Source organism: Peromyscus californicus, unplaced genomic scaffold, assembly GCF_007827085.1.
Source record: "Peromyscus californicus insignis strain IS unplaced genomic scaffold, ASM782708v3 Scaffold_11__1_contigs__length_118956290, whole genome shotgun sequence".
NCBI lineage: Eukaryota > Metazoa > Chordata > Mammalia > Rodentia > Cricetidae > Peromyscus > Peromyscus californicus.
Genome location: NW_026294402.1, coordinates 30,415,723 through 30,429,003, shown reverse-complemented (window position 1 = coordinate 30,429,003; position 13,281 = coordinate 30,415,723). Strand labels below are relative to the sequence as shown.

The following is a 13,281-nucleotide window of genomic DNA, read 5'->3' as shown; positions in this document are numbered from 1 at the left end:
GTAACAACATTCCCTAGGTGCTGGGCAGGGACAGTGACCCACAGCACATAGAGCCGTTCATGTGGTCATGGGGGGAACCCGTGGTGCTCTACTCTGGGCTGTGTTGTAGCTAGATGTATTATTGCTTTTTTCTTTTCTTGAGGCAGGGCCTTGCTGTATATCCTGGGCTAGCTTTGGTACTCACTCTGTAACCCAGGCTGACCTTGAGCTCATGGCAATCCTCCTGCCTCTTCAGTGCTAGTATTACAAATTGTGTCACCACACCTAGCTTAAATGTATAAATTTAAATTTTTACTTATACTATTTATCACCAACAAAGAAGTGTATCAGGATATAACCCCATTATAAATCAGTGTGTGTGCACTCCATCTACTTTTTTCCCTGTCCCATTCTTTGTCAAAACAAAACAAACAAACAAACAACAACAACAAAAACAAAAACCTTGCTCAGTGTCAGATCCAAAGAAAGTAGGGACAGCTGGTCGGTGGTGGTGCACACCTTTAATCCCAGCACTAGGGAGGCAGAGGCAATCATGGATCTCAGTGAGTTTGAGGCTAGCCTGGTCTACAATGCAAGTTTCAGGACAGCCAGGACTGTTACAAAGAGAAACCCTGTCTCAAAAAACCAGAAAGGAAGAAAAAGAAAGAAAGAAAGAAAGAAAGAAAGAAAGAAAGGAAGGAAGGAAGGAAGGAAGGAAGGAAGGAAGGAAGGAAAAAAGAAAGGAAACAGGGACCAATGGCTGTCTCTGGTGCCCATTAGCACACCAAAGTGCATCGGGTCTCCAGGCTCCCTCAGCATCACAACTACCTTTGGCCCTTGTCTGCTCTTCTCACCCAGCCCTCTACCCTAAACTTCTCCAGGTCACGAGCTTCCCTTTCCCCAGCTTCTCATTCCCATAGAATCCTGCCATTTTGACCATGCACCCTCTTGGTTCTCTCTCTTCAATCTTCCTCTCTTGCCCCCCACTCTTTCGGTCCCCCCACTCTTTCGGTCCTCCACTCTTTCGGTCCCCCCCACTCTTTCGGTCCTCCACTCTTTCGGTCCCCCCCACTCTTTCGGTCCTCCACTCTTTCGGTCCCCCCACTCTTTCGGTCCTCCACTCTTTGCTCTCTCTTATTTTTGTCTCCTCTCTTTCTCTCTGGATCTTCCCTGCCACGACCCCCCCCCCCCCCCATGACCCCATCCATTCTGCTGGCCTTGTTTAGTCTACTACTTTCTCTCCCTGTTCTCTGGCTGTGCTGTGCTTCATATCTACAATAAAAACCTTCCCCTCAATCATACCTTGGAGCAGCCATGTCCTCGATCTTTCGATTTCTGTGCCCAAGAAATAAGCTGACCAGATATGATGGTGTGCGCACGTTTAATTCCAGCACTCTGGAGGCAGAGGCATATGGATCTCTGAGTTCAGGGCCAACATGGTCTACAGAGAAGTTCCAGGACAGTTAGGGCAACAAAGAGATACCCTGTCTGAAAAAACAAAACAATAAATATGGTAGAGGGGTGGGGGAGGGGTATGCAATTCAGTTGGAAGGTGTTTGCCTAGCACACACAAAGCTCTGAGTTAGATTCTCAATACCACACAAATAGAATGTGGTCAACCCACACCTGCAATCCCAGCACTTGGGAAATGATGGCATGATGATCCCAAGTTCGAGGTCATCCTTCGGTACATAACCAGATTGAAGCCAAGCCTAGGTTACATAAAACCGTTTCAAAAAGGAAAGGGGATGAAAAAGCAGAGTTGGAAAATGATCTTGAAGCTCACGCCCCATTTGGGAGGAGCCCAGATGCTTGGAAGCCTCAGCTTCTTCACTTAGAAGGACAGCAGGAAGAACAGTGTTTGGCGGAAGGGTTGGGGAAACTTGAACTCTGGGTGGCAGGTGTTATTGCTTGCTCATATCAGATTCCTGGGGAGGACTGACAGTGTAAAGTATACAGAAGCATGTCTTCCCTCTAGGAAAGATGGGGAGGGTGGAGAGGATGGAGCTGGGTGGAGCTGGGCAGAGAGAATGAGAGGAGGCTCGGATGTCGAAACACCCCTTGAGGACCAAAGTTGCAATTACTGAACGAGGTTGTTCCAGAGCCATCTGTGACTCAGAGACTTCCTAAAACACCGTTTACATCTCCCATGAACTTTAACACTTCACTTGTCTCAAAGTGAGGTTTTCTCTTTGTTAAGCATCGAGCTTCTCTACCTGAGGATGTGAATCTCGGGAGTAGAAGTTGGAGTCTGACGGGGACGCCGGCTCATCCTTCCGCTGTGGATTTGCTGTACTGATGCGGCCCTTGTGTGACAGGCGAGCCAGAGAAACTTTCAGACTAGGTTACCTGGAAATCCCGTTGTCACTCTCACCAACATCACTTCGTCTATACTTGAGTTTTTTCGGAATTTCTCCAAAATTCAGTACCCACTTAGTGTCAAGAATGCAGTTTCTTAGTGCCCAGGCAACACAGCCCTGGTCCTTAAATTTCCATGTAGAAGGGGTGAAGGAGGTGTTTTTAACTTAGTCCCCTTTATATCCTCTTTGCCTAATTGGCAGTGACTCTTGGGGGATGAATCCTTTCCTAAATTCAGCTTCTTACGTGGAATAACATTTTCCTCTTGCTTAACGGGGGACAGATTTCACAGGACTCACATTCTCCCAATGAAGTTGTGGCTTCCGGACTTCATTTTCTAATCTTTTTGGGTGTTAATTCTTTAGAATCACCGTTCCCCCCAACACACACACACACCACCACCACAACCACCACAATTAGAGCATTCTTCGAATGTCCTCATTGCATCCCAAGATATAAGGAATCCTTGCATTCCAAGGATCATAGGGTTTAGGGGCAGCAAAAAGAGATGATTTCGTTTTTTTGTCTGTTGTTCTCCAGTCAGAGAACTCAAGGGAGCCTCTTTCTGATTTTTTTTTCCTTTGAGACAGGGTTTCTCTGTGTAGCTTTGGAGCCTGTCCTGGATCTCACTCTGTAGACCAGGCTGGCCTCGAACTCAGAGATCTGCCTGCCTCTGCCTCCCGAGTGCTGGGATTAAAGGCGTGCGCCATCACTGCCCGGCTTTAAGGGGTCCTCTTGATCAGGGCTCAGGATGTCCCTGCCCTGTGAGTTGAAGAAGAGCACTAGGTACAGGGAGTGACAGGTGGATATTGACAGAGGCACACCTACTGCCAGGCTGGCTAAGGGTATAGCTCAGTGGAGAGTGGAAAAAAAAATCCCCCATAGGGTAGTGGACACATAATGTGTATATAAAATCAAGGTTGTACACTACAGCTCAACAGTGTATCCTGTGAATGATATATGTTCACAAAAGGCTATTTGTTTACTTATTGTTTGTTTTGAAGTTCTGGGGATCAAACCCAGGGCTTTGCATAAGTTAAGTAAGCACCTTGCCACTGAGCTACACCCTTGTCCTCCACAAAGGGCCTTTTAAGGAGAGCTGTGGTAGGATTTAAACTGCAAGGCTTGTGACGAAAGCTTTCAGTGCATGCCAGATCCGGATTAGGCAGGAGGGGAGGTGTCTCAAGGAAGCACAGCAGCTATGGAGGAAAAAATCAATAATCCAGGAGCAAACACCTGCTCATCTGAGAAAATAATCCTTGTCAGTAGAGAAGGGCAACTTGACATTTTCTCCTTTTTCCCTGTTTGTGACCTGGCTAGGAAGACTGAAACACAAGGGATGACCAGAGCCTTCTTTATCTGCAAAGACCAGGGGTGGTTGCAGGTTTTGATGCTAGAACTGCCAATGGCTGGTGTGCAGTTACAGCTTCTAAACCCAACCCAGCTAAGATGCTTCCGAAAGACCTTTGTAAAGCGGAAGGGAAATTTGAGATTTCACATCCTTGTCCATCAGTTTAGGTCTAAATGTTTTTTTTTTTTCCCCTAATAGACAAACTTACAGATCCTTTAAATAATTTATATTTGAATTAAGATTTTTAAAATTTAAGTATCTGGGGTTGGGGATTTAGCTCAGTGGTAGAGCGCTTGCCTAGCAAGCGCAAGGCCCTGGGTTTGGTCCTCAGCTCTGGAAAAAAAAAAAAAAGACAAAATTTAAGTATCTATACAGTTAGTAAGAGTTTGAGAGCAGGGGCGTGGCCAGTGATAGAGTACTTTCCTAGCCTGCTCAAAGCCCTGGGCTTGATCCTTCATACTACAAAAGAAAAAAAAAATAGTAAAAGTTTGTCTTATGGGGAAATTTTGTAAGCAGGATTCTAAGGGCAGAACTTCCCTTCATTTTTTATTTTTTCTTGATGGATGCCATCACAAATCACACATTCCTGGGAAGTTCTAATCAAACTGGTGGATGTGAACCCTTCCGTTTCACTTCCTGCTCCATAATAGCAAATGCCATACCCAGCATATTTTCCTCCTCATCCAGGAAGTGAGGGATGAATTTCCTGTTAACTCTTCTCTGTTCTGAGAAACCATCCAAGGACGATGTCGTTGGGTCTGTCTACATTGTTTGTCGTTTTGGATTCCCGAAACTCAAAGGTGACTTCTAGGCCCGTGCTGTATAATGACTTGTTTCAACAGGCTTCTCAGAAATAGATTCGGCGTGGTGGCATTTTAGCCCTTCACTCGAGAGTACTTCCTTTTCTGTGGAAGTTGAAGGGCAGTGGAAATAACCCCGGCCTTTGCAGACTGATAGCAAGCCTGAGAATTAGAAACTGGGCTCCTGTCCAGTGACTGTGAGCCAATAATGAAGTCCCAGCTATCAGAAAACTGGATCCTGGCCTGGAGTGGGGGGTGATACACAGAGTGTCTTTGTTTCTCAGGGAGTTCGTGGTCTTTCCAGGTCATCTGGGGACTTAAGGTAGAGGATGGAGGCCGGCCTCCTTGATGGAGTTGTGGCTTGTCTTTGTTCAGCCAGCCCTTGAGTGGCATGTGACCTGCACTGTTAGCCACTTCCGCCACTTTGAGTGACTTTGAGCTTGCACGGTGTCATGGATACATCGTGCACTGGCATGTGTGTCCAAATCTTACATTTGCTTATTATCTCTGTGATCTTGAGCAAGTCTTTTGGCTTCTTTCAGCCTCGTTCCCACATATGTAAAAGATGAGGATGCTTTATCAAAGTGTGAGGAGGATTCAGCAAAATGCGAGCGTAGAACACTCATTCGATCCCACAGGAAAACACCTACAGGAGAATTCGGGGCTTCCCACTTCCTCCCCCTCCTACCTTTTCTCTACCTCCACTCCTGTGAGAGTCAGCAAGGTTGGAGACAACTGAGAGATGAACATGTCTGGGCTCCTTCTCAATGCTCCAGAGAACTCCACCCCCACCCCCACCCGCAACCGCAAGTGGAGGGAGCTTCACCTACAGAAAATTGTCCAGTTCACTGTATGCTTTTCTGTCCATGTTGTACTCCCTTGCAAGCACTGTGTACTGGTGACCTGTTTCTTCTGCAATTCTTAATGTGTTTGTGCACGGGAAAGTTGCGCAGCATACAGTCTAGTCTGGTTGTGGTCATCTTGGTGCTGTCATTTCATCCTTTATGATTATCCACATTTTTTTTTCTCTGTGAGTGTCAAGGTCCTAGAGGGTGCTGGGCTCATTCTGTTCCATGGGACAGTTTTCTTTCCTGCTATGGTTATTGTGCCATAATCCCTGATTCCGGAAAGAATGGATACTTCTACCCTATTAGTTCAGTGTGTGTGTGTGTGTGTGTATGTGTGTGTGTGTGTGTGTGTGTGTGTGTGTGTGTGTGTGTGAGAGAGAGAGAGAGAGAGAGAGAGAGAGAGAGAGAGAGAGAGAGAGAGAGGAGAAAGAGAGAGGGGGTGTATAGGGTAAAGTGAGCTATGGTCAGGATTAGGAAGTAGCTTATCCCACCATGTCCAAGTGGGAAAGATCGGGAGAAATTAACAGGCCAATCCTCTTAAGTCACTCCTTTCTTATTCCAGTACATCAAGACAGTTTACATGTAGTCGTGGGCCTTCGTCCTCCATTGGCAAAGGGTAAATGCATATGAGAAGAGGGAAAGCTTTCTGAGATGAACCTAGAGGGGACAGGAATCAACAATCCTGGAATCTATGACAAGCCAAGATGGTACAAGGAGCAGGATGCAGGGCTCCAGTGAATACTTTCATTTCTAATGGGTTTCTAATCCTTCTGGCTTGGGGACTGCAGAGGAAGATATCAAGGAAACCAAGAAAGTTTTGAAGCAATAGGAAATATAACTGAAGCAGAGAGTTACTCTGAGTGGAGTAGCTATGAAGGCTAGGCATAAGATCTAAGGTTAGGATCATTCAAGGAAACTGTGTGTGGAAGGGGCACAGACTTGATGATGAAGGATCTCATGATTGGTAAGGACCTCCAAGAAGGTTGCAGAGAAAGAGTCAAAAGCTGTTGAGGACAATTTGGTTCTTCAGAGTTTCATTTGAACCCCACTCCCTGTACTAGAACACTAATTCATTTATCCATCCTGTCTGCTATGAAGATGTTTAGAAGTTTACTCTGGCCAGGTGGTAGTGGTGCACACCTTTAATCCCAGCACTGGGAGGCAGAGGCAGGTGGATCTCTGAGTTCTAGGCCAGTGTGGTCTACAAAGCAAGTTCCAGGCCAGCCAGGGCTACACGAAGAAACCCTGTCTCAAAAAACCAAAAAAAAAAAAAAAAAAAAAAAAAAGTAACTCTTGTGTGTGTGTATGTGTGTGTGTATGTCCTATACTTGAGTGTTAGAGTGTTGTTGGTGGATAATGGCCTTTCAAGAGGGCCAGCTTCTTATTTCCAAAGTAGAGGAAAATGCCCCTACAGAATATTACTGAGACAAAATTCTAGAAGGATCTGGCCTGTGTCCAGAGTGATGGTATTGACTCACTGCATTTGGCAGAAACCAAGGTTGGCAAGACCTGTTATTTGGCTGATGTCATCCACAGAGAGTCAACCTGTAGGTTCTATTATGGCCATAACCAGCCCCACCAATGACCTTCCCTGCCTGGGAAAAACTGAAGTGAAGAACATCCAAACCCAACCAAACCAACAACACCCCTGGGTTCCCACAATGCACTTGGACTCTTGGGGTCTTCCTGTGGCTCTGCAGGAACAAAAGCACAGGACAGCTTGGTTGGGGGTAACGGCCCTACCATTTATTCTTAAGTGGGGAGTGATGGGAGGGAGAGGTGCAGAAAAACGTTTCCCCTTGCACAGCGAGTCCAGTCCACTGGAGAATGGATAATTGTGCCCTGTGTTCATCAGCTGAAAGAGTCTGTCTCATCCTCCAGCCTGTCCTTCAGGCCCTCAAATCTGCACCTCCCGGGAAGCACTCTGTGGCAACTGCTCACCAAACCCTGGCCAGAGAAGTTCTCACACTCCTTATATCAGCTTGATTGTGCTGCAGGAAGGAAGGGAGAACACGAAGCAGGGGTGAGGGTGAGGGCGAGGGCTTCGCATTGTACAGTCCGGCACAGGGTGTGTTGGGCCAGGTCTTCTCCAGGCATTCACATTCTCCCTCCTTCCCTTCCTCAGCGCTGAGGACACAGGGCTAACGGGCCAGTCCCACCCCCAAGCTCAGAGGCATCAAGTCCAAGAACAGAATATAGACACAAAACACCAGACAAATCGGGGGTGGGCGCCCAGGCCGATGCTCCGCTGGCCAGGGTCATTTCTCAACCCTCAGCCTCTGTGGGATGGGCTATGCACAGTGGGAAAGCTGGGGTCTCTGGAGCAACTCAGCGCTGGGAAAAAGTCCTCCGTTCCCCAAAGCTGTAAGGAATACAGACACCAGGGATGGCTTATGGGCAGCAAGAGAAACTAGGAGAGTGGACGGCAATTTCATAAAAGCAAAGTTCTAGCTGCCACTAGTGCCTGTGAGAGGACAGGGTGGCTGAGGGACCTTTAGGGAAGAGCAAGGGCCAAAGCCCTGAGCACTATGCACTCAGCCGCATCCTCTTTATTTCCCTGCCTGGGAGACAGATTTGTGCTTGATTAGAGCTTCGGAGGAAGGTGGTGGCAGAGGTGCTCGGAGGTCACCCTGGAGGCGGCCAGTCCTAGGGTCCTCTGCAAAGTAGCCCCAGTCCTTGGAGAACGACGATGTGCCCTGTCCTCCCCCCTGGCCCATCCCCGCCGCAGTGCATGATCCTCAGACGTGAGTCTGCATCCGCCGCTGCAGGGGTCGACTGGGGTCGGAGTTCTGGGAAGAGGACTGGGAGTGGTGGGAAGAGGAGGCAGAGGCCTTGCTGGCCTTGTCGAACTGCACATAGCCATCCTGCTTGCCGCTGCTGCTGACACTGCTGTCACACTGCGTGTCCAGGAAGGAGCTGCTGTCGCTGAGGGAGCCCCTCTGAAACTCCCGCTCACAAAGCTCGATGGAAGAGCTGCCCATGCCCAACACGAACCTCTGTCCATAGTCGTAGAGGCGGCCCTGGCCACTCAAGGTGCTGTAGATGTTGGTGAAGGACATGCCTGTGGGCACTCGCTGTTTGCCTGTAGGACGCAGGTCTGGCTGGCAGCTGGACAGGGAGATGGTTGGGGTTGAGTGGTGCTCTTTGAAGGTGTTGACGCTGTAGTAGCCGTTGGTGGGGTCCTGGGTAGGCAAGAACAAGAGGCATTTCACCAGGGAGCCTGCGCTGGCTGTGGCAGGAGGCTGGGCTGACCAGTCCTGCTTTGCACAGGGGAGGCACGGAAGGAGGAAAGGATTGGGGAGGAAGGGTACTGACCAGGATTCAGGACGGGGTAGCATGGCCAGGATGCTAGCAGAGCCTGGCACATGCTCATTTGTCAGGAGGGACCTGGTTTACATCAGGGTGATGCAAGATCATTGGAAAAGCAGCCTTTAACTGTTTTTATGTGTTTGTCCAGAACACGAATACTTATTTTTAAAATCTATTTGTTACAAGGCTGTGGGAGAGGAGAATTGCAGGAACCCAGCCTTAGCTCGGTTTCTTAGTGTCTAGGCAAGAAGAGGAGCTACTTTCAGCCCCGCCCCTTTAGACAGTGACACCCATCCCCAGGCTGGCCTTGAGCCCTTCCATTCTGCTTGCTGTGGTGCTTTGTTTACAAAAGGGATGGGGCCATCATCCCTGTAGTCCAAACCCACTGCGGCTACTCCTACCTTTAGGTTCTGAAACTCCTTCTCTTCTTCTTTGAGGACCTCCAGCTGCTTCAGCACTGAGTCTTGCTGGAATTCGCCCCGGTCCATCTACAACCCAAAAATGGCTACTCAATGCGGAGAAGGTGGGCTCAACTCCATCGCCTCCCAGGAGGAGACGAAGAAATGAGCTCCAAGGATTGCCATATGTGTACCCTGCACAGCCCGGACTGCAGAAAGGCAGGTGGGAGAGTTAGGGTACAATTCCAGACCTCAGTAATATTCTGGGAACCCTCATCCCAGGACAGAGATAGGAGGGGAGGGTGGATGAAGCATTGGTATAATTGTAAAGCTTTGTTTTCTTCCGTTGGACAAGGACATCTTCTCCAGACTTCCCACTTGAATGTTTGTTGAAAAATTATGGCCAGGCCATGCATTAAGGGCCCTGTATATACAGAACAAGATGCAGAAAGACGGAGCTCTGCTCCTCGGGGAAATAGATGTAGATGCACCAGAGGTAAGCAAGTAATCACAGAACATCAACACTGGGTATAGAGCAGGCTCTTTAGGGCAGTCTGTCAACCAGGGCTGGGATGTTGGAAGGAATCCCCACTGAGATGCTGGCAACATAGGTGCTATGGTTTGGATCTGACCTATCCCCCCAAAGACCATGTGGTCAAGGCGTGGTACCCATCATGTGGCACTGTTGGGAGGTAGTGCTTAGTAGAAGGAAGTAAGGCCACTGGAGGTGTGCCCTAGAAGAGACCGCTGGAACCCTGGCCAGCATAAGGTAGACAGTCTTCTCTGAGGCATGCTTTGCTGTGATGTTCTGCCTTTGACATGGGTCTGCCAGCATCAGGACCACATGAACATGGGTTGAAACCATGAGCCAAGAGAAACAGTTCCTCTTTTATTTTTTAATTTAATTAATTAATTTATCTGTGTGTGTGTGTGTGTGTGTGCGTGCGCGCGCACGCGCATGACTGGGATTACTGGTGCATGCCTTTTTCACATGAATTCTGTGAGAACTGAACTCAGGTCCCCATGTTTGTGTGTCAAAACACCATATCAGCTGAGCCATTCCCCCTATCCTGACCCTGATTTTCTCAGTGTCTGTCGTAGCAACAAAAAGCTGACTACCCAGTAGGTCACATCTATTCCTTACAGCAGCAACTCAAATGCACAGGGCAACTGTTTTAACATATGCCAAACAACCTGAGGGAAGAGATCTCGCTCTCTTACAATCCCCACCACACCTGGTTTAGGATCTTGTATGTTGTGGTCACTGGCTAGAATGCTTCTGGCCAGGGTGAGTGCGATGCTTGGTATTCTGAGTAAGTGAGCAGCTCACTGAGAGTAATGACTGGGTGTAAGATCAGGCCAAAGCTTCCACAGCGCAGAGTGAGCGTGTAAAGTGGTCAGGGAGCACAGGGATGCTTCCCGGGACACATACGGTGCACCATCACTCCAGCAGCAGTACTCCAGCTCAGGCTCCCACCCAGCTCTTTGAGTGGGGTGTTTTGTTTGTCTCTCTTGCATCTCTGTCTTGGAGGCCCACAGAATGGGCCAACGTGCTTTCATCCTGTTATTCTCTCACTAATTGCATTCCTTTTTTTTTCTTCATTTTTCCAGTCAATGTTTTGGCTCCATCTAGATTGTTGTTCTTTCTCCCCAGATGTAACAGCTAAGCCTACTTCCCCTTAATGGAGTATTCCCCAGATCATAGGGTATAAGATCTCCCAATGTGGAGGAGGAGGACCAGTGAATGTTTTCCCAAGGGAGAGCCTAGTTACAGAGCCTCAGAAAGTCCCTTCTGCCAAATTACCCCCTCTGCTCATCCCAAAATACTCAGGGACACCTGCCCTCTTCCTGAGGGCTTGACTTTGAGACAAAAGAAATGCCTCCTTGAGAGAGAGCTAAAGGATCCATTAGGCCTGAGGGGTAGACCTGATGAAGCTTAAGGAGCATCGTTCCTTCTCAGGTCTGGGTTGTGGGTTCCCTCCTGTGTGAAGGAACACTCTGCTATGTTGGTATTGTGTTAGGGAGGCCCCAGGGGAGATACAGGACCTTTGCCCTTGACAAGCTGCAGAGTGCTTGGAGAGGTTTCCTTGTCCTCCAGCAGCGGCTGTCAAAGAGGCTCAAGGGGACTGCCGCAGAGGATGCAAGCTCGCCGTTGTGTGAGGAGGGGGCAGCCGAGAAAATCGTGGAGTGGATGACATTTGAACCCCTTCTTATTGCAGGACGTGAAATTCAGCTGACAGGTCAACAGGGTGAGGGGACATGGGTCTCTGATGTATAAAGGACTCCCAGACCAGGAACCACACGTTCTTATGTCTGGAAAAGCCAGATCGGTTTGCCTGAAAGATGGAACTGGGAAGATTGGCAGGTCCCTTGCAGCGAAGGGCGTGATGACGTATTGAGCAGCTGGACTTTATCCAGCAGGCATGGAAGCCACAGAGGGACTTCAGTAGATTGTCACAGGAGCAGATTTACATTTAATATTTTATTTAGTTTGAGACCGAGTCTCATTAACCAGTTCAGGCTGGCCTCAAAGTCACAGAGCTACTACTGTTTGTTTGTAACCTGGGGTTACAGATGTGTGCCGCCAGATGCCAGATCTGTCTTTCAGAAAGACACTTTTTGCAGGGCCCCAGAGGCTGGATTGTGACAAGTGGCCAAAGCCAAGTTCCATGACGGGGTTGCTGCAGTGGTCCAGGGAGCACTGGCAAGACCCCAAAGAAGAACGTGAGCATGGAGGAGAGGTGGTTCATATATCTGAGACATATTTTTGAAGCAGAATGCTGTGAATCTGAAAATCGACTGGCTGAAGAGAGTGTACCAGAGAGAAAAGTCAGTTTCATTCACCAAGCATTCGTGAGCTTCTGCCAGGGATGAATCAGGCAGCAGTTGCTCCCCATCTAGTGGGTGGATTTAGAGCAACACAACAGTTAGCAATTTCTGGGCTCTTGCAGACAGGCCTCTGCATTCCTGGATTCTGCACAGCAGATTCCTCCAACCATACATCAAAAGTATTTAGAGAAAATTGCCTGTACCAAACATGCATATTCTACTCATCATTAATCCTTAAACAATATGGTACAGTAATTGTTTACATTGCATTTATATTACATTACATATTATAAGTAGAGATGATTTATGTCTATGAGAGAATATGGGTGGTTCCTGTGTAAATGTTATATACCGTTTTATACAGGAGACTTGCACATCCTCAGATGTGGGTATCTGGGAATCATGGGATCACATCCTGCACAGATGTACTCAGGCTGTTCCCCCTGAAATCCTGCTGACGACCCTGCATAGTACTGCGGTCACATCCATTTCACAGACTGAGGTTCAGAGAAGCCGGTGTGCTTTATTCCTTGCTCTCTGTCGCTCTTTCCAGATAGTCCCATCACGCATAGTGTGCTCTATGAGCTTCTGGCATAGCTGATTAGGCTTCTGCCCGGACAGGGAGGAGGATTCTGGTCCTTGAAGGGAGGATCAGGAAGAGGAGGTGCCGGCTTGGTATTGCTGGAGAAGCTTTGCATTTACTTCTGGTAGACATCCAGTCCCCAAGAAGGAACCAGTGCTTCTGGAAGGCGCATGTGCGTGCGTGCGTGTGTGCGTGCATGCGTGCATGTGTGTATGAAGGGGGAAGAGAAGAAAAATGCATTGAATATCTATAATGCCCCCCACTCTGTCCTTCTGTGTGTATAAGACTGCATGTAGCCACATGTAAATTTAAGCACAGATTCTTTCCCACCTCTATGGTCAGGATCCAGGTCAGGGACTGCATCACACACATCTATGAATCTCCTATATTACTTCACAGATGCACAAATAAATGCTCATTGGCTGAGTGTATGCTTGGAGCAGGATGGGTTTGCCTGAAAGTGTTGCCTCTCGGCAGTATGGAGAGCATCAAAGAGTTTCTGTTCTCAGAATGGAGTGGGGCACAGACGGCATTCTTACCATCAGCTGCTTGATGGTGGTGTGATCTTCAGCCTCCCGGCCAGAAGCTGGCTCCTTGTGTACAATCTCCACTCGGATATCATTTTTGGCTGACACGACACCTTTGAGATCTGGACATAAGATACGACAGCATAGACAAAAAATTCAGTTCTCGTCCTCAGGCAAGAGACATCAGCTTCCCCACGGCCCCCTGCTGACCCCTCCCCACCCCACTTTAGGATTTACCCTCCCCTCAGACTCTGAATTTGAAGTTTTGAGGGTTCCGCACCCATAGAGCCACTGTAGAG

The 13,281-nt window shown here is 48.4% G+C and overlaps 1 protein-coding gene across 6 annotated transcripts in view; it reads right to left on the bottom strand.

The window, feature by feature from the left end:
• Positions 1–7,060: 7,060 nt before the first annotated feature.
• Kirrel3 (kirre like nephrin family adhesion molecule 3) overlaps positions 7,061–13,281 on the bottom strand; it is a 569,791-nt gene continuing 563,570 nt past the window's right edge. For 5 of the 6 annotated variants that reach the window (XM_052756044.1, XM_052756035.1, XM_052756053.1 and 2 more), the window contains 3 exons: positions 12,995–13,104; positions 9,047–9,133; positions 7,061–8,518 (listed from right to left, as the gene is read on the bottom strand). In XM_052756044.1, coding sequence (XP_052612004.1) covers positions 8,075–8,518; positions 9,047–9,133; positions 12,995–13,104 — 641 coding nt within the window. In that variant the 3' untranslated portion in view covers positions 7,061–8,074. The other variant, XM_052756079.1, reaches the window with a different exon arrangement.